This window comes from Boleophthalmus pectinirostris, unplaced genomic scaffold (assembly GCF_026225935.1).
Source record: "Boleophthalmus pectinirostris isolate CB_2022bp ecotype Guang Dong unplaced genomic scaffold, ASM2622593v1 HiC_scaffold_16, whole genome shotgun sequence".
NCBI lineage: Eukaryota > Metazoa > Chordata > Actinopteri > Gobiiformes > Gobiidae > Boleophthalmus > Boleophthalmus pectinirostris.
In genome coordinates this window covers 15,392,566-15,420,063 of record NW_026571095.1, presented here as the reverse complement: position 1 = coordinate 15,420,063, position 27,498 = coordinate 15,392,566, and the positions used below count along the sequence as shown (strand labels likewise).

At 39.8% G+C, this 27,498-nt stretch overlaps 1 protein-coding gene across 1 annotated transcript; it reads left to right on the top strand.

The window, feature by feature from the left end:
• Positions 1-234: 234 nt before the first annotated feature.
• Positions 235-27,498, top strand: LOC110158651 (protein unc-13 homolog A-like). The gene is made up of 42 exons (XM_020923165.2): positions 235-534; positions 5,368-5,397; positions 5,752-5,851; positions 7,174-7,291; positions 7,367-7,490; positions 8,012-8,082; positions 8,193-8,247; positions 8,598-8,627; positions 9,304-9,517; positions 10,227-11,279; positions 12,005-12,107; positions 12,901-12,944; positions 13,437-13,515; positions 13,653-13,658; positions 13,743-13,817; positions 13,917-14,136; positions 15,224-15,451; positions 15,523-15,664; positions 15,734-15,903; positions 16,268-16,383; positions 16,462-16,625; positions 17,139-17,292; positions 17,536-17,604; positions 17,755-17,844; positions 18,019-18,153; positions 18,239-18,366; positions 18,615-18,700; positions 18,787-18,913; positions 18,975-19,071; positions 20,350-20,493; positions 20,593-20,670; positions 21,835-21,912; positions 21,989-22,077; positions 22,157-22,300; positions 22,378-22,501; positions 23,561-23,617; positions 23,715-23,795; positions 23,911-24,058; positions 24,184-24,240; positions 24,313-24,399; positions 24,485-24,641; positions 24,741-27,498. The coding sequence occupies exons 1-42, from the start codon at positions 513-515 to the stop codon at positions 25,027-25,029; spliced, it is 5,583 nt and encodes a 1,860-aa protein (XP_020778824.1). The 5' UTR covers positions 235-512; the 3' UTR covers positions 25,030-27,498.

The following is a 27,498-nucleotide window of genomic DNA, read 5'->3' as shown; positions in this document are numbered from 1 at the left end:
TTTAAATAAACTACTGTTCAGCTTCTCCTTTCAGTTTACAAGTGCACCATGAATTAAATTCTTCATCTATTGTTCATTGAGATCAGAGCATCGCTGGGCCCAACATAACGCGCACATCCCTCCCCCTGCTCGTCAGTGACGTCAGGGCAGCGGGGCACCGGGGAGCTGTCCTCGGCTCGGGGTGCTGGGCGCTGCTGCTGCTCAAACAAGATGGCTGTGCGCGGCGCAGGTGGAGCAGCGGCGGAGCGCATAGCGGGTTGAGGCAATGCAGAGGAGGGAGAGTGGAGGGGGGCGAGAGTTTCAGTCCAGTGTCTCATCCTGCCAAAAGAGCAACAGTCCCACAGCGAAAAAACACACAGGCGGAAACCAGCGCTGGACATGGAGCACTTTGGGTTGCGTTAATACGGGTTGATTTTGTGAGTTTTTACGCGTAACCAAGACGGACAGACTGAGCAAACAAATCACGGAGCAGTAGAGGACAGCCGGGGACGCTCGCACCGCTAATAACAGAGATGTCCCTGCTCTGTGTCGGAGGTAAGACGGCATGTTTATGTGTTAAATGTATCCTGGTTCTCACACGAGACTGCAGCACTGGGCTGACAGCTGTTCGCCTAGAAGGAAACGCGCCTGGGTAGCTCAGGTTTTCTGCTGAATAGTCATTAAATCAGAGCGGAAACCCAACTCTTATCCATCGGACGCATCGGTGTAAAATGTTTATATGAATGACAAGTAACAGGCTTAGAGAAAGTAATTAAGCCCAAGCACGTTGGTAGTATTTTATTTCCCACCTTTAGACGAGGATTAGCCTCTTTGCTAACATTTGATTCTAAAATACTGATCAGAGGCAGAGTAGTCTACTGTCACATGAACCATTTGTAAGCTTGTAGTCTAATGCAGAAATACTCAGATTTAAGCTCCGTTAGACTATAGTTGGTGTCTATAGCTGATTTGACATAGAACAGAGATAGACATTGACATACAGGTTGAATCAGTTGTCCGGACACTATGACATCGTGTGTAATTGACTGTTTGACCTTGTATGATAATTTTACGTTATAATTCTGATTGATCAGTGCATTGACAGTGGACTATTAAGATGTGGATGCCTAATTTCTTCTCCGTGAGTGTGTATCATCTTGTGTTCATTCATGCGTGGGCACTCGAAGGAGGAGTAGGACCAGGAAAAGCCCCTGTCTCTCTGCCTTTCTTTGCTGTCTGCCCCTCCGTCTGTCTCTCTTACTGTAGGCGTGAGGGAATACTCGCGGGCGTGTTCACTCCCCAAACGATGCGTCACCGCCCCTGCCTCTATCCCACTGCCCAATATCACCTGATGCTGCCGATGAGACACCTCGGGCTTACAAATGAGCCAGTGGTGTGACTGTTCATTCATTTAAACAAACCATGTCATTAAAAGTGAAACGTTTACCAAGCCAATCAGTAATCTGTATGTGATGGGAATAGCATTGATCACATTCTGTCAGTTTATTACCCCTAGGCTACTATTTCCAATAACGTATTATTACCTTTACTATCTATTATTTAGCCTATAACATATTTAGCAGTTTTGGTTAGCAGAACCTGCATAAGACTAGCATAAAAGAGCTTCCATTTAAATGTCATGATAATACAAAGCAGACTACTAACAATAAATAAACCAAGAAATATTATATGCCCATAATCTAATGATACTCACAATTTTGCTCTTTAATTTTATCATCAAAACATACAAAAATGTAAAAAAAAAAAACATATAAGAAAGCGAAGATATGTTGCAAATAAGTATGGGAGGATGAAGGGACACCTTTGATACTTCAGTGCCTCTGTAAATGCCAGCAGCAGTGAGGGCAGGTCCAGTGGGGGCAGGTCCACTGACTGCGCGTGTGCTCTGAGACTCCTGGTGCCCGTCTGACTCCAGCCTCATTCATTCATAAACTCTGCAGTTGTCAAAGTCGTGCACTGCCAGACTCACTTAGCAAAGAGCTCTCTCTCCCTTGTTCCTGTTACATCATTCATCCTACCTGGCCATGAGCTATTTCGAGTCTATTCACAAACAACGCCCTCCTCTTCAGAAATCTATCATTTCTTTATCTGCAGACAGCGCATTTGTGACACAGAATACACTTTATTTTGTCTTGTGGATATTTACTCGCCAAGTCCTGCTTTTATTTGGCCACTGAATCAGGGAATGAGATGTTGACTAGATACATATCAGCAATTCTTTGTACAAGCCAATTTCCTTGTGTTGCAGTCTTTCCATCTTTATAGTGGACTACTTTACACTTTTGTTTTGAAGTTTACACTCAAACGAAAAACATATAGGAGGACACACACTTTTATATATTATACAGTGTTATTTCCCCACAGAGCTGTACATTGTATTTCATTTTACAGTCTTTTTAGTGTTGTACTTACACCTGAACCAAAGCATATAAAAAAAAAATATTGCTGAAATCAATAGGAAAGGAATTATTAATGAAATTGTTTCCTGGACTTTAAAGTTAAAACATCATAGATGAATCAATGCGACAGATGTCATTGTCTTTGGCTGACATAGGGATAGCAGTATATCCCTCTCTCGACATAAACATCTGGGTTGAGTGGTCAGATCCACTGATCCACAGGTTGGCTGGTGTGATTCCAGCTCCCACAAATAAATGCTATCTTTCTATCCTTGGGCAAGACACTTAAGCCACCTCACCCACAGTGTCTGCGTACACTGGCGTATGAATGTAAGTGTGAATGGGTGAGTGGTTCCTTGTTGTAAACCGCTTTGAGTGCCTTGAAGGTGGAAAAGCGCTATAGAAAAATGTGACCATTTAACATTTACCAATATACCTGTACCCTACGAAGCTTGTGTTTTCCAGAGTTAAAGCCCCACTGTGTATTATTTTGGCCAGTAGATATAGCACTAAAATGTTTTATTACTCAAAAATAAATTGGATAAACATGCTTGGTCTGAGTGCCATCTACGTTTTATTCCAAAAATATATTAAATAAAATGATTCAAATATGGACGCTTGTACCAGTTTCCTTTCAAATATGTAGAAACAGTGCATTAATCCTGTTACCTCAACCACCGATCATCCTAAATGATTACAACATTTTATAATTCAGTTAAAATACAAATAGATTTTTTAAATGTAAAAATATATGGCCCAAATAATAAGTTATAACCTATTTCTTTGCTGAGATGGTAAGAACCGCCATATTTATGCAACATCAGCACCACAGAACAAGAATATTGTCAGTTCATACATGATGGTTGAGAAAAGGCTTGGTCTATTTGTCGTGGGGTGGCTGAACTCAGCTTTTACATTTCCGGGCATTTCAGTGAGCAGGCTTCTTGTCTTGATTCTCTGTGAGTTTTTGGCAGCCTCCTTAGCTCCCATGAGTCACACTGTGCTGTGTCAGAGGTACTTCCTGAATGAAGAATAGAGGAGGAGGAGGGTGAGGATTTACTGTAAGGGCCTCCACATCGCATGCCGATATTCTTTCGCTGATTAAAACACAACTTGATTGGTTATGCCCCTTTCATTCATTTAACCGGACAGTTTAGTTATGGCTTTGCCCTCATTTTTGACTGCCAGGTTCTGCACCAATGACCTATATTCTGGACAATTGATTCTATGTGTCACCCTCAGAACAGGTTTATTACATATGAGTTATAGGGCGTATGTACAGTGCATGTGTGTGCGAGCAGAGGGTCATCCTGTCTGTGTTGTAGATACATGTAGTTGAGGCTAAATGATGCTTGTGGTGCCTTGTGGACATTGCCAACCATAACTCACATTGTCACCAAGATTTATGGGCTTGCGTGATTATTAAACCTCAACTTTCTGCTGTCAAAAAGCCAATTCCCCTTTATTGATCCCCTCCACATACCAATATATATGCTGTGTGCTATTTTTGGACGAGAGCTTATAGTGCTAAAAGGAACAAGCAGACCTCAGTGCAATGTGTTCGAGGCCATAGTAGAAAGACTAGCATTTTAACACCACTGCAATTTTATGAATCTTCTTCGATGTCTGAAAATAGAAGCGGTCCTCTATAACCTATATCCCTCCAGGCTCAGTGATAAATCAACTGGATCACTGCAGAATGGCACGGCTGTGGGGCTGCTCAAGCTGCTACTGACGGCGAAGCATTTTCAAATATACGTATTTCATGTTGTAGCCTGGACTAAAGACTTTAAGATGATGGAGTACAGTAAATAAGAGTGTTATACATTACTTTTAGGTAGGAAAATATCTGTATTTGTGTGTTTGTATCTACCAAAGAGCTCTTCTGTGTCTTGTTGTGATGTAACAGCATTCATGTTTGGTTTGTGTTTGATGTTTAAGTCCAGAGAACAGCTCCAAACAAAAAGCTCGTGCTGAGTCAGGCCATTTTCCAACCACTTTTCACTTGATTCCCGTTGCCATGGGCACCAGCTTGTTTGACCTTTGGGGAATACTTTGAAAACCTGTGTTGATCTTCAGAAAGTGATTAAACAAAAGACTCCTCTTATGTGGTGATTAGGGCTCAAAATGACAGGGTCACTCACAGTTTGATAGCATATACAATACATGGCTCATGTCATGATAGACGAATATCATAATATGGCAAAAGATTTGATTATCAACACACAGTTCATTAGATTCCTTATTATAAAAGGAAGAAATACATATTTACAACCATATTTTTAAACCACTATTCACTAAATTGTACTGCTGCCTCAACTTACTTTGTGAAATGGAATAAATACAGTTAATTTTATAATTTGAATGTTGAATGTTTGTATTTTGATGTCTTATTCTGTAAAGCACTTTGAAGTTACTTCGGGTACAAATTGTGCTATACGAATAAACTTACCTTGCCTTGCCTACAACATCTTGTAGGGGCTGATAGTAATAATGGTTCAATTAATTAAGTCTCCTGATATATCATTTGGATGTACATTTTTTGCACGCCCCTATTGGTGATGGACGTGCACCGTGATGTATTACAGTGTCAGTCTGTAGGAGCTGTGAGGACCTTTAGAGCAGTGCGTAGTACCACATTAAAAATGCATGTGGACATTACGTCAAAGCTGGTAAAAGGTGCTGCAGTGGGGAAGCCTGGGCTTTAACTCTATCCAGAAAAACCTCAATCACACAAGAATTTGGACAGACAAAGGAAACACTAATTGTCTCTTAAATATTCAATAAGGCTGCTTTACATGTGCACTGCAGTATAATTTGTACTTTCTCTGTAGTCCGTACTTGTTTTTATGTTGTTCTTTTATTAGTATCAGGGCTGTGTTAAAAGAGGCTAGAGGCTGCAGGTGTAGGAAATGGACCAGATGGTGCTTCTGTGTGTGACTGTGTCCCTCTCTGCGTGTTTCCACAGTGAAGAAAGCCAAGCTGGATGGACCCCAAGGTAAGACCTGAGAATCAGGAGGCACAGCATATACAGACACTGCCCATGGGCATCTTTTTGTTATTACTTTTTTCAAATTTCTATTCAGATTTTTTAAACTAAGTTTTAAATTAAACCAAATTGTACATTAGTCCTTCACTGAGTGTGTTAAAACATATATGCAAAAACTTCAGTAACATCCATTGAACAAGATATGAATATAGTGTATCTGAATGCAATCAACACATAAATTATCTATTCCAAATAAATTTAAATGTTCTTATTCTCTCATTAGTCATTAGTAGATGTACTGTAATAGATGCATGTTTTAAATCCTAAAACACCTAACTTACTAAACCCTTGTCTTATTCACAGAAAAGTTCAACACCTATGTGACTCTGAAGGTACAAAATGTGAAGAGCACAACCATCGCTGTCAGGGGCAACCTGCCCAGCTGGGAGCAGGACTTCATGTTGTGAGTTTGGCACCTAATCAGCCCACAGTAGTTCTTCTTTCTCACCCAAACAGTTTTCCTGCATTGTTTCATCAAGTTCTAACTTCCTTCAGTAACATCCCCCTCCTCTCTCTGCTCCCTTTGCCCCCTTTCTGCTCTGCTCTGCTCCTCCTCCCCCTCAGCTCAGGCTCATTCCCAGTTCCTTAAACATATCTCATTTATCTTCATCATGTCAGCCACTTTACTTTACCCTGCCTTATATTGGCATCTACACTCACACTGCTTTAAGGCTTTTTGTTAATTTGGTAATAGTCATTTGCAGCCTCTCTCCTATTATATAAGCACATTGTTTGGGCTGACAGTGCAGTGGCATATGGGTAATAATAATGTTTGTTGAGTATCATTGAGCCTGTGGGATGTGGAGGGCAGGCTGTTGCTGAGCCAGTGCACTTGTATCATGTTTGGGGGCGTTGAGCACTGTACTGGGCTTGCATCAGTCAAGCCAATCTTATGTAATGTTTTAGCCCCCCCCCCAAAAAAAATAAAAAAAAAAAAATTCACTGTTCATTCTTGGATGAAGGCGTGAATCAAACAACCACGTTTTAAAAAGAGGAGTCACCGTCACTGAACAGGGAAATCCAGTTCTCTATTTCTTAATTAAGTTGCCACTCTCTCCCTTGGGGCTTGCGATACAATCACCTCCTCCATTGCCTTCGTCACAGTCTTATTCATAACTCTTTCACTCCTACTTTGTATTCTCTTGTTAATACCCTGTGTTTGATATGCACTAGCTTAAGCCCAAAGATTTACAAGCCCCTAAGTAGGGGTTGTATGTACAGCATTGTGTGTGAATTACATGTGATAAGTTACCCATATATTTGTTGCATACTGGTGTAATTGTGTGATATAGACAGAGCTAATGTTGTTGTTTTTTTTATTTCTTTTTTATTTCTTTTTAAAATTTAGTTTCAGTTAGCCCGTGAACTGATACAAAGAACTGTGAGTGCATTGAAGATGGAAAAGCACTGTATAAAAATGTGACCATTTACCATTTAAACTGTGGAGTGTAGAGAGGGGAGAGACATTTAGTAAATAGTCAGAGGCAGAATCAATCTCACGATACTGAGGCTAGCACAGAGCCCAGTATCTAGAAGCCTCTGCTAAGACCCTATAGAGCATGTAAAGCCTGCACGTGCGTGTTCTATGATTATGGATGTCAAAGGTATTATTGTAGTGTATTCTCTTACAAGTAAAACATTTGCTAGTCTGTAATTACATTTACATTATACCATGCAATTTGGTGATGATTATGAGTTTGACTCCCATGCCTTTTCCACGCACAGCGAAATCAATCGGTTGGACTTGGGTCTGACAGTGGAGGTGTGGAACAAAGGGATGATCTGGGACACCATGGTCGGTACAGTGTGGATACCTCTGCACAGCATCCGACAGTCAAATGAGGTACACAAGAACAGACTACCACAAAAACACGTTGTTTCTTTGATTGTTGCTGACTCGGCTTTTTCACGTTGACAGGAGGGTCCCGGGGAGTGGCTCACACTAGACTCGCAGGTCATCATGGCCGACAATGAGATCTGTGGCACCAAAGACCCCACTCTACACCTGGTGCTGCTGGACACGCGCTTCGAACTGCCTTTGGGTAACTGCACTCATCCATCACTTCTACTGGATCAATGTCAAATCAAAATCAGGCTGCACCAATACAGAGCACAGTATGGAAATCGAAAGTGCTTTAGGAAAAATAGAGGGCTGATGCATTGTGATTTATAGCTACTAGTAAATACTTGATTAGTTGACCGATATTTTGGGTATATTACCCCCCTGTGCGTCTGTAAGAATGGTGTTTGTGCTTTTCTTCTCACCTTTCCATTCTGAGCATTGATCCAGTCTCATTTTCCACTGTTTCTTTCCTGGAGTCGATAAGGTACACCTGACTCTTCACTTTGTCGACTGGCCTATTTATAGAGGTCTTGCTTGAGTGCTCCTTGTGTAAACGCCAATTTTCAATGTCACAATGTTCTCTGAGAGATATTCATGTTGCTAAAATAGGCTTTCAAGGGTTTCATCTTTGTGATTAAACAGCGCTCTGTAAAGTATTTTAAGCTCAAGGTTTTTGCGTATGAACTGTTTTTCACTGTTTGTATGGTTTGTAATTTTTAGATATTCCTGAGGATGAGGCACGCTACTGGGCCAAAAAACTGGAGCAAATTAATGCCATGAGGGACCAAGATGTAAGATGCCACTGTGTTTCTGTGCACTTTCAGAATATGATTAATTAGAGGAACAGTGTAAACCTGCAGTGGTACATTGTGGTTAACATGTGGTCTCCCACTGACTGCAGTACTCATACCAGGAAGAACAGGAGCGGCCCTTGCGAATGCCGGGGAGCCAGTGCTGTAAGTAACTGTTTGATTAACTTTTTACATAATTAAATTATGTTTAATGCAATGGATTACTTAATAAATATAGTGTGTATAATGATGTGTGTGCAAAGACACGGCACCTCTGCAGTGAGTGAGATCAATATTAGTATCACATATCAATTGCTTAGTTTTTCCTGAAATGCTTCTGTGTTTTCACTTGGTCTTGTAGGCCTGTTCTGCTGAGCCGGCTGTCTGGGGAGGGTTAGGAGAGGCCTGGTGTACTCTTTTCAGTCTACTTTGTAGTCACTGGTTTAGAAAACTTTCAGAAAGATTCACAAGGTTTTTTCAAAGAAATCCTGAAGCTTTCATGTGATTTGTTGCAGGTAACTGGAGTCTTTGGGGAGACCAACAAAGTAAGTGCACATCGTGACAGCAACTGTTCTCTGTGTTGACATGCCTCTTCAGTGATTAGCAGATGGTGTTAGTGTATTAGCCATGCTGACTAAATGAGAGATGTCGAGTGAAAGAGCTGAGAGCACAGCAGAAAGAAGGATGTGGCTGTGGGGACATGCTTAAGTGAGAAACAGCCCAGTTCATTTAATTAGTGTTTCCACACCCACACAGATGGAGATGAAGGCATGGACTGTCCTTTATCACAGAGCCTGAGATGTCTGGCAACAGTGAACACAAGTATCTGATCCTCTGGGATGTTCACATGTAATGTATGGGGCCCATGAAGAGGGAAAGTGTTTCCTGTATGAGTAGGAGTGGATTTATGTTCACTTATGATGAGGGAGAAAAGGAGCGCGGATGGTCGTCATTACGTGTTTCATATATAGATGCACTCTGTGTGACCTATTGTATTCATTTAAAGGGCTGGGTTGTGGCAGGCTGCCAGCTCATCTATAATATCCACCATTATTACTGTACTAAAAGATTAGTTCACTGCCGATAAGTGCCTCTTACCACTGCGCCACATGACACACAGCCAGCCAAGAACTTCACTTTAACCTTTTCCCTTACTCCCTTTACATAATTGATCTTTCTCACATGTTTTGGTCTGAATTTATTTTGTTTATGTCTGTGTAGATGATGACCAAGACAGCGCAGTGGACGACCGAGACAGCGACTATCGGAGTGAAACCAGTAACAGCATTCCTCCTCCATATTACAGCACATCACAGCCCAACGCCTCTGTCCACCAGTATCCCATCAACCACCAGCATCGCAACTCCAGGAGTTACTCATATCCACGTTCAGGCAATAGCCACGACCATGACTACCACCACCAGAGGACGGTCAGGTAGGTGTTTGTGGCTACTCATAAAAAAATCTTACAGGCATTTCATATTGGCACATCTCAGAAGCTGAGGATGCATCGAGTATGTACTATTCAACTGGTAATTTATTAGTTAATATATTGTATAAGATTAGCCTGTGTGAAAATTTTAGAACACACAACCTCCTCACACGCTTAAGAATTTGTCACCATCTGCTCGTTTTCTGTCTTTTAACTCTGTGCTTTGTCTTTGTATGTTTTCTATCTGCCTTTTGCACCAAACACTATCCTGAGCCTATGCCCCTTGTACATGATGTTGTCTCATTTAATGGAGCCATTCATCAAAGAGCATAAAGATCACTTTGGAGGCTCTTACAACTCTTTTGTCACTTTTCCATTTTACTAGAATGTTTTCAGCAAAGAACATGATTTAATTAGCGGAGTAATTTTCAAGCCTGGTGGTACAATGATGGAATAGTACTGCCTCTCAGTTCAAAGATTGAAAATGTGTACTCTATAACTTACAGTATACATTTACAAATTGATGAAGCTAAAATGATCTTGTATTGAATCATATAGTAGCTGTCTGACAAAGCTATAGCCATTAGGAATTAGTTATCTTACCACATTTTCATGGTAGACCCTGACTAGGTTAGAGAATGAATTTTCACAGATGAAAATTACTTTCCATGTTTTTTGTTTCATTAATGGATTGTTTTGTTTTTGTCTTTAGTCCAACAGGGAGCTATGCCTCATCCGCAGAGCTCAGTCGCTGCAGCAGTCAGTTGAGTGAGGAGGACTATGGTGGGGAGTATGGCGAGAGGGACCCCTACGATGAAAACGACTCCTACCACTCGTGCCACTCCTCCGTCAGCTACAGCAAAGGCTCTCCAGACTGGGATGAGACACAGGGAGCATACAGCGACGAAGGCGGCTACAGCAAAGATGGAGGCGAGGACACTGCTCTGTATGAAGAAGAAGACGGGGAGTTGTATGAAGAGGGACTGTATGAAGACGATGAGATTATGTACGATGATGAAGATTTGTATAATTTAGATGGCACTCTCAGTGAGGACATGGAGCCCCCATTCACCCCCACACCCACATCTACTGCCCCACCCTCACTGGACGTACCCAGTGCCAGACCACAGCTGGAGAAGCAGTCATCGATCAACCAACAACAGCCTCCTGCACAGCAACCCAACCAGACATCTAACCAGGGACATCCTCCTAACATGCCCCCAGCAACGCAGCCAAATCAAGCAGCTACACAACCTCCCAAACAACCTCAAGCGCAACCACAGCCAGCACCTTCCGCCACCTCCTTCTTCTCAATGGCCAAACCTTTCACATCGGCAGTAACTGGTCTGGCTTCCTCCTTCTTGTCTTCAGTACCAACAGCTCAATCCACCCAATCGCAGCCCCCCACGTCAAACATGTCCCAGCAAAAGCCCAATGCTGCTACCAGTCTCCCACCATCACACCCAGCCACCATAGGGACCTCGCAACTACCCTCTGTGACTCCAGGCCAAGAGCAGACAACGAACAATGCTCAGCAACCACAGGCAGTAACAGAGATAGCAGAGCCCACATTCACAGAGGAGGAGGAAACTCTGCAACTGGAGCAAAAGGACTGGAAAGAAGAGGAAGCGATGACAATGGAGAAGGAAATCAAAACACCACCGGGACTGTCAGAGGAGGCCACTCCCATAGAGGAGAGGGAGGAGAGGAGGGAAGACAGCAGGCCCCTAACACCTGTGGAGGAGACTGAGATACCCATTGAGAGGTATAATATATAAGTTAGAATGATGTAACACTTAAAGGTGCACTATATAACTTTTCTTTGCCTGGAATGTTCCACAGTATGCCATTAAACAGCTCTGCCTTTTATTTATTAAATTACAGAAGGTTTCATAGCTAAAAAATACCCAGAAAACAGGCATTCTGACTGTGAGCGGGGTTACATCTTCACAGATCTGACCTGTAACTTGGTCTGCTTTGGTCTCTATGAAGATATAAAGGTTTAATACCATACTGTGAAGCATTGCAGATGAGCCAATAACATTTCCATTGAAAAAAGCATTTGACGGACCCTACACCGGTTACACAATGCACCTTTCAGCTAAAGGGGTTTTTGTGGCAAATATTGTTGTGCTATAAATCATATATCAACAGGATTCACACACTTAAGAATATAAAATTGGCTATACAATCTTGGAGAAAGTGTTATGTAATGTGTACAATCTATTAAAAAGTAAGACTCTTAAACACATTTGTCAAGGTGGCATGGTAGAGTGGTCACATCCACTGACCCACAGGTTGGCAGTGCAATTTCACCTTCCACATCTGAATACTGTTGTTGTGTCCTTGAGCAAGACACTTAACCTACCTTACCCCCAGTGTTGAAGGTGGAAAAGCACTGTATAAAAATGTTACCAAAGTGTGATCATGAATTTCTCTTGCAGGTGTAAAAATACAAAAGTAAATATGAATGGATGTATTATCTTCCAGTGCTCCTGTTGTAGAAGAACCCAAAGAGCCAGTGGATCCTGCTGTCAGAGCCAAAGAGAACTGGTTGAGAATCTACAATAAAGTTTTAGACCAACTTCGAGAGGTAAGTCATCAATCATCTCTTTTTATAGGCAGTTTATGATGCCCACTCAATGCAGTGTTACAAAAAGTTGAGTCTAAGGCATTGAAACTGTGAGTTGTGTAATTCAAAAGGTCCTAAAAGTGTCTGCTAAGACTTTAAAAAATGCATGTGTGGTGCATTATTTATGATCAAAGACGGGGCACATACAGTGGTTTCTATTTTGATGGTGCTTTAGTTGAGTGTAGATACTAGAAAGCTTTCCTAATGGGCTCCATGTTGTATAATTGATAGTTTGCAGTTTTCTCTTCCAAAACTCCTGGAAAATGTTTGGTATTTGAAGTTCCACAATTTATCACACATTGAATTCACATGTTAATTTGATATTCATTGCCTGATATTTTGTTATGCTGAAAATAATCATTTGCCTCACTGTTTTTGTATATATGTTTTTTGTATTTTATTTTTGTACACATTTTCATTCACCCTTTTTATTTTGCTACACAACCTTTCTTTGCAGTTTTATGTTTTTGCCATTGTGACACTCACATGCACTTTGCTCGGGCATCACTGGAGTTTGTTGAAAGGTAAGTAGTATTGTACCTAGAAAAAAACTATTTATCCTTACATAGTCAGACCACTGCCTTTTACTTTACAAATTCTTTTAGAAAAAGACACGAGGAAAAGTAAGCAATATTCATTAGTAAACTGTCAAAACTAATTCATCATTCATCAACAATTCATCCACATACATGTATGTAGAAGCTGTTTCTCTTAAATAATGACAAAAAAACCCCAAAACATTTGCTTCCTGCAGGCACGAGGGGAGACTTCCAACTCGCTGTGGTTCGGTAAAGGAGGGTAAGTATTAGACTTTTTGAAATTATAATTTAATAGGAAACAATGTGCTAATTCATAAACCAGAGCACTGGCTGTGAGAGAGAGGGAAGTCACTCTGGAAACTGGCCACTTGTGCCTTACTGAAAACAGCTGTCTTTCCCGGGAACCCTCCGTTTGGCTGGTTTTGAATCAGAGACTTTCTTTTATGGCTTTTGGCCAGTCTGTATTGAGCGGTGGGGTTTTACAGCCGGAGCAGGTCATTTTGTAGATGAGGAAAGCCTCCAGTAATGCTGCGTACAGAAAGTTGGCTAGAAATAAACCAAGCAATTACACTGATATGAGCAGCATCACTCACTCAGGAAACCTTTGTAAATAAGTTCTCTGGCAGATGCCCTTCAGAATGCCCTGGGACATGTTCAAATGGAGAAGGCAGCACATCAGATGAATTTTAACTACAGTAATTTCATTGCATTACATTAGCCACAGTTACAGTTTCTGTGTTTGTGTCTTAAGAATGGGCGGTGCACTCTACAGTATTGACAGCATGCCCGACCTTCGCAAAAGGAAAGCTATTCCACTCGTACGAGATTTGGTGAGAAACATACAGTACATGCACACACATGGCAAACCTAAACATAGATTTTACACTTCATAATGCTCATATTCTACATGTATGATTAATACCAATTTATATCCTTTCTCTTGCCCATTTTTTAATGACCACACCAGGCTATGGTAAGAGATGTTTTATTTGTGCAATTCTTTACATGTTAAACAACATAGCACTGTTTGCAATAACAAAATTGATTTTTGGCTCAGTCTTTAGTTCAGAACTCTCGTAAAGCAGGCATTACCTCAGCCATGGCTTCCACCACACTGGGCAATGAAGAGCTGGTGAGTTTATATTTCAAAAAATAATAAGTTAAAAACATAACCAGATTTTTGGAACTTAGCGATCCACCTGTTTTATGTTTTCTTTTGCCTCATTTGCAGAAGAGCCATGTTTATAAGAAAACTCTACAGGCTCTCATCTATCCCATCTCCTCCACAACGCCACACAACTTTGAGGTGTGGACCGCCACCACTCCCACATATTGCTATGAGTGTGAGGGTCTGCTGTGGGGTATCGCTCGGCAGGGCATGCGCTGCTCCGAGTGTGGAGTGAAATGCCATGAGAAGTGTCAGGATCTACTCAATGCGGACTGTCTACAGAGTAAGACTTAAGCTTTTTATCAATGAAATTTTCTTTTTATAACAAACTTTATTGATCCATGAGGAAAATGATTTGGACACAGTAGGTCATACATCACAATAAATATAACAACCAACATTTCAATGGTAATAATACTTTTAAAATAAGTAGCAAAAATAGCAAAAGACTAGTGTCAAATAAGGCACAGTTATTGTATATGTACAAGAAAAATATAAAACTAAATAAATATAGTAAATATATCTTGGCCATATACAAGAGAGCATAAGGAGAAACAGTGCAAAGATTAAATAGTGTTTGACATCTATTACATAAGGATGAGTTGTCATTTTCATAGAGCCCAAAATCACAACAGCACAACTGTTTGTTTAACCAACAGAAAGTTAGAAAATCTCACAGTGAAACAAGTCAATAAAAGACAATCTCAATAAACAACATTAACCAAATAATTTCTCTTGTGGATCAATAAAGTTTTTGCTAGGTCTAACAGGAAACAAGCATCCATATCCATGTTCACTTTTGCATATAGCTTGAATGTAAGACACACACTAGACCATTACCTCAGTAACACAGTAGAAAAGCGTTGTCTAGACTTTAAGGTACTAATATTATATCTTATTGGCAAAAAACACATGCACTTTTTTATTTATGTTTTTTATTAAATGAACAGATATACTGCCACTACCCTTCTACAAAAATGTAAACCTGCTGGCACCCTCCTCTCCTTTGACATGCTATTATTCTTGTCCTATATCCTCTCTCACTTTCTCCTCCCTCTTCCGTTCCCATTTATCTCCTGAGTAATGTACTGTCATACTCCTGCCTCTCTCTCCTCTTATGGTCTTAGCATTCAGGTTGCTTTGTCTAATTCTGCTCCACAGGGGAAGACTCAAATCCCATACAGATTTTTGAGTCAGTCCATGCAATGTATAATTCATCGGTTTCCACCCTCTAAAGAGACTTGAAAGATCTTTGTGCTAAGAAAAGATGCTCCTTCTTCTTTGTATAGCTTCCATTTAGAGGCAAAATTAGTGACATTGTATTTGTTTGTAGAAAATGTACTTAAAACTTCCATTGTGATCGTTATTAGGAGCTGCAGAGAAGAGCTCAAAGCATGGAGCAGAGGACCGGACACAGAACATCATTATGGTCCTCAAAGATCGGATGAAAATTCGTGAGAGGAACAAACCTGAAATATTTGAGCTCATTCAGGAAGTGTTTGGTTTAGACAAGACAACACATGCCACACACATGAAGCAGATTAAACAAAGTGTGCTGGATGGGACGTCCAAATGGTCTGCAAAGATCAGTATTACAGGTAAATGAAAAGTGCGACATAAAAATATACAAGTATGTAAACTCCACAGTTGATCAAATTGTGTGTTTTAGTTGTGTGTGCCCAGGGTCTCCAGGCAAAAGATAAAACTGGCTCCAGTGACCCTTATGTCACTGTCCAAGTCGGAAAGACCAAAAAGAGAACTAAGACCATTTACGGCAACCTCAATCCAGTGTGGGAGGAGAGCTTTCACTTGTGAGTAGAGGAAATACTAAAGCCCTATAGTTTAAACTTTCACTAACATTTATTGTGTGGCTCTTGTAGTGAATGTCACAATTCAACCGAACGCATCAAGGTCCGAGTTTGGGATGAAGATGACGACATCAAGTCTCGTGTGAAACAGCGGTTTAAGCGCGAGAGTGACGACTTCTTGGGACAGACCATCATTGAAGTTCGCACGCTGAGTGGAGAGATGGACGTCTGGTACAACCTAGGTAAGGTTTTAGTAAAAGCCATTGACAATTAAAGGACATACTGTCTGTGAACATCCTCTTCATTCACTTTTTGTTTTGGATAATCCAGTCCTGCATAAAATGTATGCTTTTCACCTATCACTGTCCATCTTTCATTATTTTAATAATTTAGAGTATGAGTTTTGAACCGGAAGTGAATGGACCTGTTTCTAATATTAATTTGATTTAGATCAATTGTGTTTTACAGTTACCAAAAGAAAGTATCTATGTAGGATTATTATTAAACTTAAAGAAATAAAGCATTAGATATTAAGATGAATAAAATAAATATATAATGGATTTGTTTTTCTATAAAAGCATATTCTTGTTATTTTTTTCCTGACAGATAAAAGAACTGACAAATCTGCTGTGTCTGGAGCTATCCGGATGCACATAAGTGTAGAGATCAAAGGAGAAGAGACTGTTGCACCTTATCATGTCCAGTACACCTGTCTACATGAGGTCAGTTTGATCACTAAAAAGCCATAGTTGGTATAACAGACAGTATTGAAAGTGTGTACATGTACCTTTTGTCTTCAGCATCTTTTCCAGTACACCACAGAGGAACAGAACAGTGGTGTGGTCAAAATCCCAGACGCCAAAGGAGACGATGCGTGGAAAGTGTATTTTGAGGAGACTGCTCAGGAGATTGTGGACGAATTTGCCATGAGATATGGAGTAGAGTCAATATACCAGGCTATGACGTGAGAGTTTAAAATTATTAAAATGATTACAACTTGTTCAGACACAAATAAAAAAAAGAGTCTTATATTACACAAAACTGACTCTTGTAAGCTTTGAGCCATGTTAGAATGATGTTACTTCATCAAAAATATATCTGGAGTTGTGTTTTGTTTCATTAATGCATTTTTGAATAATCATTTATTATTAGTCTGTTTACATCTCCAAAGCTCAAAATGCTCTGTTCCACCTTGTGATGTCATGAAGCAGTAGTTTTCATGTTAGCAGCTTTTACCTTTAGTTCAGTAGAGGCATTTCCAGCTGAAATGATCCAAATAATTCTAGCACTTCCTGTATTACCACATAACTTCATGAGGTGGAACAGAGTGTTTTCTGTTTGAAAACACAACCTAAATATGCTTTGTCCAGGTATGATTGTGACGAGTTAACAACATCATAACATAGATCAGAAAATAGTGTAATATAAGCCCATTAAGGTGCATGTAAGTTAACAGTTTCTTTTTGTTCTATCACAGTCACTTTGCCTGCTTGTCCTCGAAGTACATGTGCCCAGGAGTCCCAGCAGTCATGAGCACCCTTCTCGCCAATATTAACGCCTACTACGCCCACACCACACAGTCCTCCAACAACGTCTCAGCTTCAGACAGATTTGCTGCCTCCAACTTTGGTGTAAGACTACTGCTGAATTTTTTTGTTTGGCGTTTACTTTAAAATGTTACATAGTTTACTTGGGGAAAAAAATGTTTGCGTAAATTGCCCCTAGCTGTTAATTAAACCCCTCCTACCCACCCACCCTCCCTACATGACTTATTCAATAACAAGTCTTGCAGTCCAGGCAAACTGTGAAACTTATTACAATTGTCTTATACTGTCTGTATTATGGATAAAATATTCTCATTTGTGTTTCTGCAGAAGGAGAGGTTTGTGAAATTACTGGATCAGCTGCATAACTCCCTAAGGATTGACTTGTCCATGTACCGGGTAAGTGTTTTTACCTATGTCTGTCCATAATTGTACATACTTTATATATTGTTATACAGTTACCACTTGCTTTAGAAAACATTTCTTATACTTTACACTTAGATGAAGCACTTTTAATAACATTTTAAATTGTTTTGTATTTACTTTCAGAATAATTTTCCTGCCAGCAGCCCTGAAAGACTGCAGGATCTCAAATCAACTGTCGATCTGCTCACAAGCATAACATTTTTCAGGATGAAGGTAAATTAATTATTATTATTACTTGTTAATACTTGAAGCATTTTTACCAAAGGGAAAAACACTGTTCATTTCTAGTACTTTCTGTAAAGTAACCTCAGGCAGATTTGGAAGACTTGTCACTGAACAAACAGCAGCTAAGAGCCTGAATCATCATTTGTGTTTATTTGTGTTTAGGTCCAGGAGTTGCAGAGTCCACCGAGAGCCAGTCAAGTGGTGAAAGACTGTGTAAAGGCCTGCCTAAACTCAACCTATGAGTACATCTTTAACAACTGCCATGACCTGTACAACAGGGAATACCAAACAGACCCTGTAAGGCCACAGTGGCAGTGCTTGCTCTGCATATGTACTGTTGAACATGTTTTATGCATGATTTTCCTGTCTGTCCACTGCACAGTCAAAGGCTGTGCCTCCAGACGAGCAGGGCCCAAGCATCAAAAACCTGGACTTCTGGTCTAAACTCATCACTCTCATTGTGTCTATCATCGAGGAGGACAAAAACTCATATACACCCTGTCTTAACCAGTAAGTACACACATTTTTATACTACTCCTACAGAAAAGGCCGTTATTTCCTGATAAATGCCAAATTAAAGTAATATTTGTTGAGGGTATTTGCTTAAAGGTTTTAGCATTCTTGATCAGGATTTCCTTGGATGTTGGAGAGTTGCAGCTTCCATGATTATATAAACTGGGCTGGGTTAATAAATAATACAACACTATTACTAAATCCAGAGCTGTGTTTAAGCGCAAGCTCTCCTCTGCCCCCTGTAGGTTTCCGCAGGAACTGAACGTCGGCAAGATAAGTGCAGAGGTGATGTGGAACATGTTTGCACAAGACATGAAGTATGCTATGGAAGGTTCGTTTGCATTAAAAGACTGTTCTTGAAAATAACACAAACACAAAATATAAAAAACTTTGAAATTGTGATGTTGTTTTTTTCAGAACATGAAAAGCACCGGCTTTGTAAAAGTGCTGATTATATGAACTTGCACTTTAAGGTGAAATGGCTATATAACGAGTACTGTAAAGAACTACCTACTTTCCAGAAACATGTGCCTGAATATCCAGCGTGAGTGTTTTTTGAGTGACAACTGTGAGATGTACAGGCTCAAACTGATTAATTTTTGCAGCTGGTTCGAGCCATTTGTCATCATGTGGCTGGATGAAAATGAGGAAGTATCCAGAGATTTTCTTCATGGAGCTCTGGAGAGGGACAAAAAGGATGGGGTAACTGTTTTATGAAACATTTTATTCAAAGCATGAGAGAGTGACTGAGAATTCATCAAAGTCAGCCTGTTTGGGGTAATAGGGGGTGACTAGCCAAGAGCGGATAGGGAAATGGAACTAAAGTTAGAATTCACTTCTGCTCACACAGCAATAAAAGATAGATGCTTTTTGACCCCCTACCTGCAGCAATCCCACATTTCACGCATTTCTCATGCAAATCAGCTGCTCTCACAGTCCCCCTGACTCAGCACATTTCACACTGAGAAGAGAAGCCTGAAGCCCTCAAGGCAATCAATAAAGACTCAATACCAGAAGCAAATGCAAAAATGTACGACACAGAAAGCCAATGCACACACACCCTTTCTCTCCACGCTCTTCACACTCCACATATCCACGCAGTGAAAAGGTCGATACAAAGCAGCTGAAGATCCTCCCAACTCGTATGTCAGAAATCCTTTGAGTCCAATTACCGTCGCCCCCGGCAGCCTCTGATTTCCTGTGTCAGCAGAAGTGCATTCCCAAGACCCAGTCACATACCATAACACCACTCACTGCTGGGCTAATGGCTGCACTGATGCTAAGGCTCTGCTCCCCTTCATAACCCTCTTAATGTGCCATCCCATCGATTTACACAATACACTTTATCATTGGCAGCTCTGTAATACATTTTATTGTATAGCGCTACAAACCACATTTAATGTTTGAGTTACAGTTACAGTTTCATTGATACAAATTGACTAAACCAACTTTTAGTGATGTACAATGTGAACTGATGTAGTCCTTTTCATCTTTGGAGAGCATAAGGTAATACTGATCTATCGCCTGGAATTGCACATAGGCCTATCATAATAGCATTTATTGAATTGCAATATATTGCTACGAAAAATATTACAATAATTGACTATATTGAAACCTAAAACAGGATACTTCAGGTAAATGTTGTTTCTAAATATAAAATATTGCTATTAACCATGAAGTGCAACCAATAAATAGTAGAATGAAACACTTTATTTAGTAAGAATTGAAGCATATGAGCCCCAAAATCAATTGTATGATTCTATGATTTATTGTAAATTTAAGTCGATATAGTATTTTCTGTGAGAGGCCTTATTATTCATAGACCAAGTATAAGATTATGACTACCAGCGCACTATCTAATGGTGGTGTGTGAAGTGTGTTAGCTGGAGTTGTCTGGCTTTTATCTGCACAGTGTATCTATGGGGTGTTGTCAGCTCACACATGTCCCTCTTGTCTTTTTTGTTTCTTTTCACGCTTCAGTTCCAGGTCACATCGGAGCATGCCCTCTTTTCCTGCTCAGTGGTGGATGTCTTCTCCCAGCTCAACCAAAGCTTTGAGATCATCCGCAAACTCGAGTGCCCTGACCCTCAAATTGTGGGCAACTATATGAAGAGGTTTGCAAAGGTAGGAAATGTCTATTCTCATCCTAATCCTAAACCCCCCTATCTTAAATACTGTAATATTTTGAATAGTGTTTATTTAAAATGCCTCTTGTCTTTTTAGACCATCGGTAATGTTCTTCTCTCATATGCTGACATCATTGCCAAGGAGTTTCCAAATCACGTCAAGAAGGAAAAAGTGGTAAATAGATGTATAATCAAACATGCTCCTAAAATGCACATAAATGAATTAAAGGCATGTTACATAACTTTTTGGGGAGAGAGTGTGCCATCTGCTTCTCCATGGAAATGCTATTAATTTTCCTAGAATGTTCTACTATGGTATTGAACTTATCTATCGCTATGGAGACAAGCAGGTGACACTGCGAGTATTCATTACAGATCAGATCTGTAGAGAGGCAAACCCACTCACAGTAGAATGCCTGTTTTTCACAGCCAAAAAAAACAAAAAAACACCTGTAATTGATTCAATGCAATAATATGCAGATCGTTAACAGTATACTGTGGAATATTCTAAAATAAGCAATATAAGCCTGAAAACGTTACACAGTGCACCTTTAATATATGTCTTGGTCACTGTTGGGAAGTAACTGTATACATCTAAAGAGAATATGCATTTTGAATACTAAATTTGAGTAACTAACATCGGTACAGTTACTTTTTAATTTAGAGGTATTCAGAATACGATTACATTTCTAAATTCAAAGCAATACACGGCGGTACTTAATCATTCAGTTTAGGCTTCAAACTGCACATAACTGCACTTCTTTTTTCTCTGATCAGTGATAAATAAATGCACCAAATATGAAGCTCTTTTTAATCCTATGTCTACAATAAATGAAATGCAACTCTGCATTAAAGTGTTCTAAGTACTCAGAATACAGTACTCTAACTAGACTATGTATCGGAATACATTACAAAACATATTTTAATGCAGGTACTCAGTATTCTGTAACTATATACACTTTCTTCCATCACTGGTCTTGGTAGACTATATAATGTTAGATGTACAGGCAAATGTTTAATTCGGTCTAATTGATACCAGTGCTATAAACCACTCTTTACGCTAATAGTTGTGCCCAGGTTGTAGTGTTCCAAAGTGAATTAGGGCCGGCTAATTAGCAGAAAGTGCTATAGGCTGTAGAGAGGCTGCACCTCCCTAGAGACTGAGACCCACAGAGGAGCAGTAATTACTGAAAACTCTCTGCTCTGCATCACTGCTAGCTGTGTGCCAAAAAGCAGACACTAAAAAGTTTGTCTGGTAATCTTGATTGACCATGGTTTAACCCTGGGGCACCACAGAGCTATAGAGAAAAGGGTGTAATGCTACTGCTTTGTCCTGTAGCCATGTATCATCATCAATAACATTCAGCAACTGCGGGTTCAGTTGGAGAAAATGTTCGAGGCCATGGGAGGAAAGGATGTAAGTATAAAATCACCAAAAATAATAAAAATAGTCTTCAAATGTTTTATCTAACTTTAACTTTAATCTGTTTTAGCTCAATCCAGAAGCTAGTGATTTCCTTAAGGATCTACAAAACAAACTCAATAACGTTATGGATGATCTTAGCCGCATCTTTTCTGTCAGGTTTGTGTAATCACCAGATGTGCATTTATTACTGATTGGCAGATTTGTTCTTACACATCACTCGTGTGTGGTCCTGCAGTTTCCAGCCACAGATTACTGACAATGTGAGACAGATGGGGGATATCCTTGCACAGGTCAAAGGTCAAACTGTTCCAGCCAATGGTAGCGTGGTTCAGGAGGCTGACAATGTTCTGCAACCCATCATGGACTTCCTGGACAGCAAGTAAGTTGGATCTGAAAACAGTGGTTTACCCAATAAAGCTTAGAGCAAAATAAAAAAAAAACATTTTTTTGTTTCAGTCTGTCATTGTTTGCAAAGATCTGTGAAAAGACCGTGTTGAAGAGAGTGTTGAAGGAGCTGTGGAAACTGGTGATGAACACGATGGAGAAAATCATTGTGCTTCCAACGCTCACAGACCAGACGGTGTGTGAACCTAACTCGCTCAGAAAGCTTTCATGTCACTTTTCATTAACTCTTTACATTGACCATGACACCATTGCTTCATTTCTCTCTCCATTCCTGCTTTAGGTCTTAGTAAGTATGGTGGAGGCATATGTGTGGTTTGTGTATTGACTCTTTAAAATCCTGTGTCATTAGAATATTCAAAATTCTGGAATGGAGGCAACTGTATACAGAGTGAAGCAAACATAATTACAGTTTTTCAGTGATTAACTGATTAAAAGATTTTAATTCTAATGGCTTTAAACATTATAACTAACAATTTTGAGTTTCCAAGGTACATGTATTAGTGAATTTGTGTCTTTGGTAGGAAGGATGAAAAAATATTACTTTCTAACCTCAAAATTGTATTTGAGCATCACAAAAAGTATAATTTATGATGAAATGTGTTATGTAGCTGTAAATGAAATGGCAAACTGTAGTGGACTCAAATTTTCTATAAGGATTTGCCCAGTAAAACATAAACATCTGGATTTTTCCTTTGTCAATAATATTTAGTGTTTATCATAATCTCTTTTTAAATTAACAAATAATGTAAAACACAAATGTAAATTGTAAATGAGTTTTCATTCACTAAATATCATTTGATTTTTCATATTTTGTGATATTCTGTGATTAATCCAGGTTTTCCCATAGAAATCCATTTCACTTTTGCCTCCATTCCAGAATTTAGACTTGTTCTTCTGTACACATTTTAAAGGGTCTGTAACATCACTTAGCATGAAGAAACACAGTTGTTGTTCAGTGTCCAGTGATCACACTCTTTCAGTCAAGTGCACAACAGTCCTCTGTGTTATAATACAAGCAATGTCAACTGGTCTTATAGTCCACTTTTCTTCAGCACAGCAGCATTGATTTGGAACAGAATACCTCTTTTAAAATATATCAATTAAGTGCTTAGTTTTGTGCTAATAGTTGTCTTCCCATGTTCATTGACTGAACACTTTTGGAAACAATGGTCACTTTGTCCCATCTCAGTTTAAATCTTTGCCTCTGTTGTTAAACTTATTTTTTTCTTAACAGGGAACTCAGATGATCTTCAATGCTGCTAAAGAATTGGGCCAACTTTCAAAACTAAAGGTGATTTTAATTTCCAACTGCCAAAAGAACTGTCCGTGCAAACAACAGCTTATTCAAACCTTTTGTATTTTTAAATTGTCCTGTGTTTGTTCGGCAGGAGCACATGGGGCGGGAGGAGGCTAAAGCTCTCACTCCAAAGCAGTGTGCAGTAATAGAGCTGGCTCTGGAGTCTATAAAGGTAATCTCAGCCTTAAGTTTAAATAACAGCTATGGTATTATTTTATTTTATTATATTAACCTGTTTTGGCACATTAATAATTAGATTTACATAAACCACAACTATGTCTCCATAGCAATACTTCCATGCCGGTGGAGTGGGGCTGAAAAAGACCTTCTTGGAGAAGAGTCCGGATCTGCAGTCTCTGCGTTACGCTCTGTCTCTGTACACACAGGCCACTGACAAACTCATCCGAAAGTTTGTCCTTTCTCAACATGCTCAGGGTATGACACTCTTATTTGTAAATGGCTGTTGTACTGTCCATATTAAAGTGAGAGAAATAAGCTTAATTTACTGCTCCATTAACTTGACATTGGCAGAAAATGCAAATCTTTGTATTGTTTTGCAGTGCACGGAGGGAAAGGGATCAGGTACACAGCAAATGAAGACACACCACCAGAGAAACGTAATTCCTACTACTCAGTTTGTTTTTATTGTGATCTGTGACATGTTTAAACCTTTCACTCTTTCTCTACAGCTGCAGGAGTGGATGCCGTTGGCGAAGTGGTCATGCATGTGGACATTTTGCCTCAACCAAATGGAGAACACAAAATTGGCATCAAAGGTGAAAAAGAAGAGGCTCCTTGAGTGCTATGTTTAAAACACATCTTGTGTTTTTTAAGGTGCTTACAGTCTTTTCCCTCTCACAGTGGTGGCGGCGAATGATCTGAAGTGGAAGGCACAGGGATTCAGACCTTTTGTGGAAGTCTACATTATCGGCCCTCACCTCAGCGACAAGAAGCGCAAATTTGCTACTAAATCCAAAAACAACTGCTGGTCTCCTAAGTTTGCAGAGAGCTTCCAATAGTATGTAGTTTCCACTGTACAACATTTTCATAGCATTTTAAAGCCTACTATGTACAAATGATTATTCCAGATAAATGAGTGTTTTCCTCCTCTGTGCAGCTCCCTGGGCACAGAGTTGGGTCCGGAGAACTACGAGCTGCAGGTTTGTGTGAAAGACTACTGTTTCGCTCGTGAGGACCGCTGTGTGGGAATGGCTGTCCTGCAGGTCAAAGACATTGTGAAGAAGAACAGTGTCACCTGCTGGCTGCCTCTGGACAGGCGCGTGCACATGGATGAGACAGGGCTCACCGTGCTGAGGATCTTATCTCAGCGCAACAATGACGACGTGGCTAAAGAGTTCGTCAAACTCAAATCAGACCAGCGCTCGTCCGATGAGGGGCGCAGCTGAAGGGGCACACAGGCACAGACCCACTAAAGACAGAGTATTATAGTAGGTCACCCTAAATGAATATGTGCAATCATAAGCACACATAAAACACTATTGTAAATACAACCTCATACATTGCAATGTTACCAATGCAAACATAAACTGTGTTTATAATGTTGATAATGGAATACCCTCAACAGACCTCTAGGCTTTTGTTGAGCCCTCCATTTAGCACTTGTGAATGCCTCATTACTTTTTATACGCTGTACATTTAGATGTGATATATTGCAACACTGATAATTCCAAAACCATGTGAATAGTTTGAGGAGAACGACCACTTTGCACTTTGCTTCTTCTTGGTGTCAGGAGAGCAGTCTCAGCCCATAGCTATGCTCTGTCCCTCTGTCTGCCTGCTGCTTGACTGCGTCTTAGGTCCAATGTTCTTTCTCTTTGGTCATTATTGACTCTGTGTTGCAAGTCAAGGCCCCAGCAGGAGAAGCACCAAAATACTGATTTGTATCTATGGGCACTACTCGTCTGTCCTGTCACGAACGTCCTGCATGTAGACCCCAGGATCACTGTGAGTTACTTGGCAATTGGCGACCACCACCTTTCCCCAGTAAAGATGGGTGTCTGTAATATGTGTGTGCATGGTGCATAATATAAACCCTGGAACAAGGTCTAACAATAACCTATGTGACCTTCCTTATCAATCCTATGACCTGTTATTTTACCACTGGCATCTCTTCTGTTCACTTCACAACAGCAAAGCAATACATCATATTTTAAGGAATACATCCATGGAGCAAGCATTACCTTTGAAAAGGGCTATTGGAAAAGTGGACTGAGTTGTCTGTTTACACTCAAATGCATACTGCCCAAGTTTTCACTGGCAAATTGGCTGCACATTTACGCTTTTTCTGTTCTGCTAACATAACAAAGCATGTCATAGAACCGGTCAATTTTCTATACAAAGCCATATGATGGTTAATTACTTTTTAAATTATTCCAAAACACAGTTAGAAAAAAAAAATTTAACTGTAAATTGGAAGGTATGTTTGGGTTATGATAGCTTGCTAAAAATCTAAACGTTTCAATCGTTTGTCTAGTGAGGTTGCTCAGTGTTTGAATCAGTAATAGAAGACAGCTTTAAGAAAGTATTTTTGCTTGCACATTCTTTCTAGTCTGATTAATTCTATTTGTTAACATGTTTATCCATGTACACTGCTTTGCCTTATGTTGCTGTCTGTAATGGTCTGCGTAGGTTGCTTGTTATCCAAGATTGAGAGCAATACCTTAATAACTTCCCATAAACTTTATGCGCTGTCAACAACAGGAAAAAAACTGCAATATCTTCATCCTGGAAATGGAAAACATATTTTTGATACACACATAAACACTATTTCCCTCAGCATGTATATAAATTGCAATAGACTAGAAACATTCACCCTTAAAGGACCAAATTTGCACGAGACAAGCGTTAAGTTTGGGGTATTAACAAAATAAAAGCCATTGGTTCATTGTCCAGTGTTAATTCATGTATGTTCAAGAATAATCTGTCCAGTTGTTGATGTTAATAACAATCCCTTTACCTTATAAAGCTGAAGGTACTCAGAATTAGACCATGTTGGTTGTAGATCTCTCATTAATGGGTTGACAGCATGTTTGGTCAGTCACATGTTGTCCTTAATACAAACCAAAAAATATGGTTATGAATGTGGTTTCACTCAGCACGGCCTACTTCAGATGACTGGTCCAAAAATGCCATAACTAATTAAAAAACACCAACACCTGCCTTTGACATAGGCATCAACACCAGTGTTTCCCCAACGCATCAAATATCAAGATGAAAAGTTCAGCACAATTAGCTCTTAGTGAGAAGGTCTTTTTATCCAGTACTTTAGCTTCTTACCACTCTTAATGTAGTAAGGAACTCATAATGATTGTAAAGGATAGTTGTCTCAGTGGATGTGAACCCTGGGACTAATGTACATGCCCCCTCTAGAAGCCACGTCCCGTTTGAGTTTGGGAAACACTGGTCTGAGTCCTACATATTTCTGTTCTCTCATTTTTCATTGTAAGTCATGCCTAGAAACTGTTTGGAATCAATGCCATACCATAATCGCACACACCTTACTATGACCTATCTTCACAGCAGTGGAGCTCAAGCACAAAAGGGCACTTGTGAGAAGAAATACAGCTCATGCATGCACACTGACACACACCAGTGGAGACCAATGATGCCCGACCTGTGAATAGTCAACTATAAATGCATGAAGGGAAACTTTATTGTGTCGGCACGTGTCTTTTTGATGTAAACAGGACATAATGCTTTTTCTGCTCTTTCAATTTACAAAACAATGTAACTACTTTTTTTTTGTTCAAAGCAGCTTGTGAGTTTGTCATCTGTAATCATTCTGAATGTAGTGTAAACACAAAATCCGCATGAGAGAAACTATTTTCTACTAAGGATGTTTATAATTTGACTTT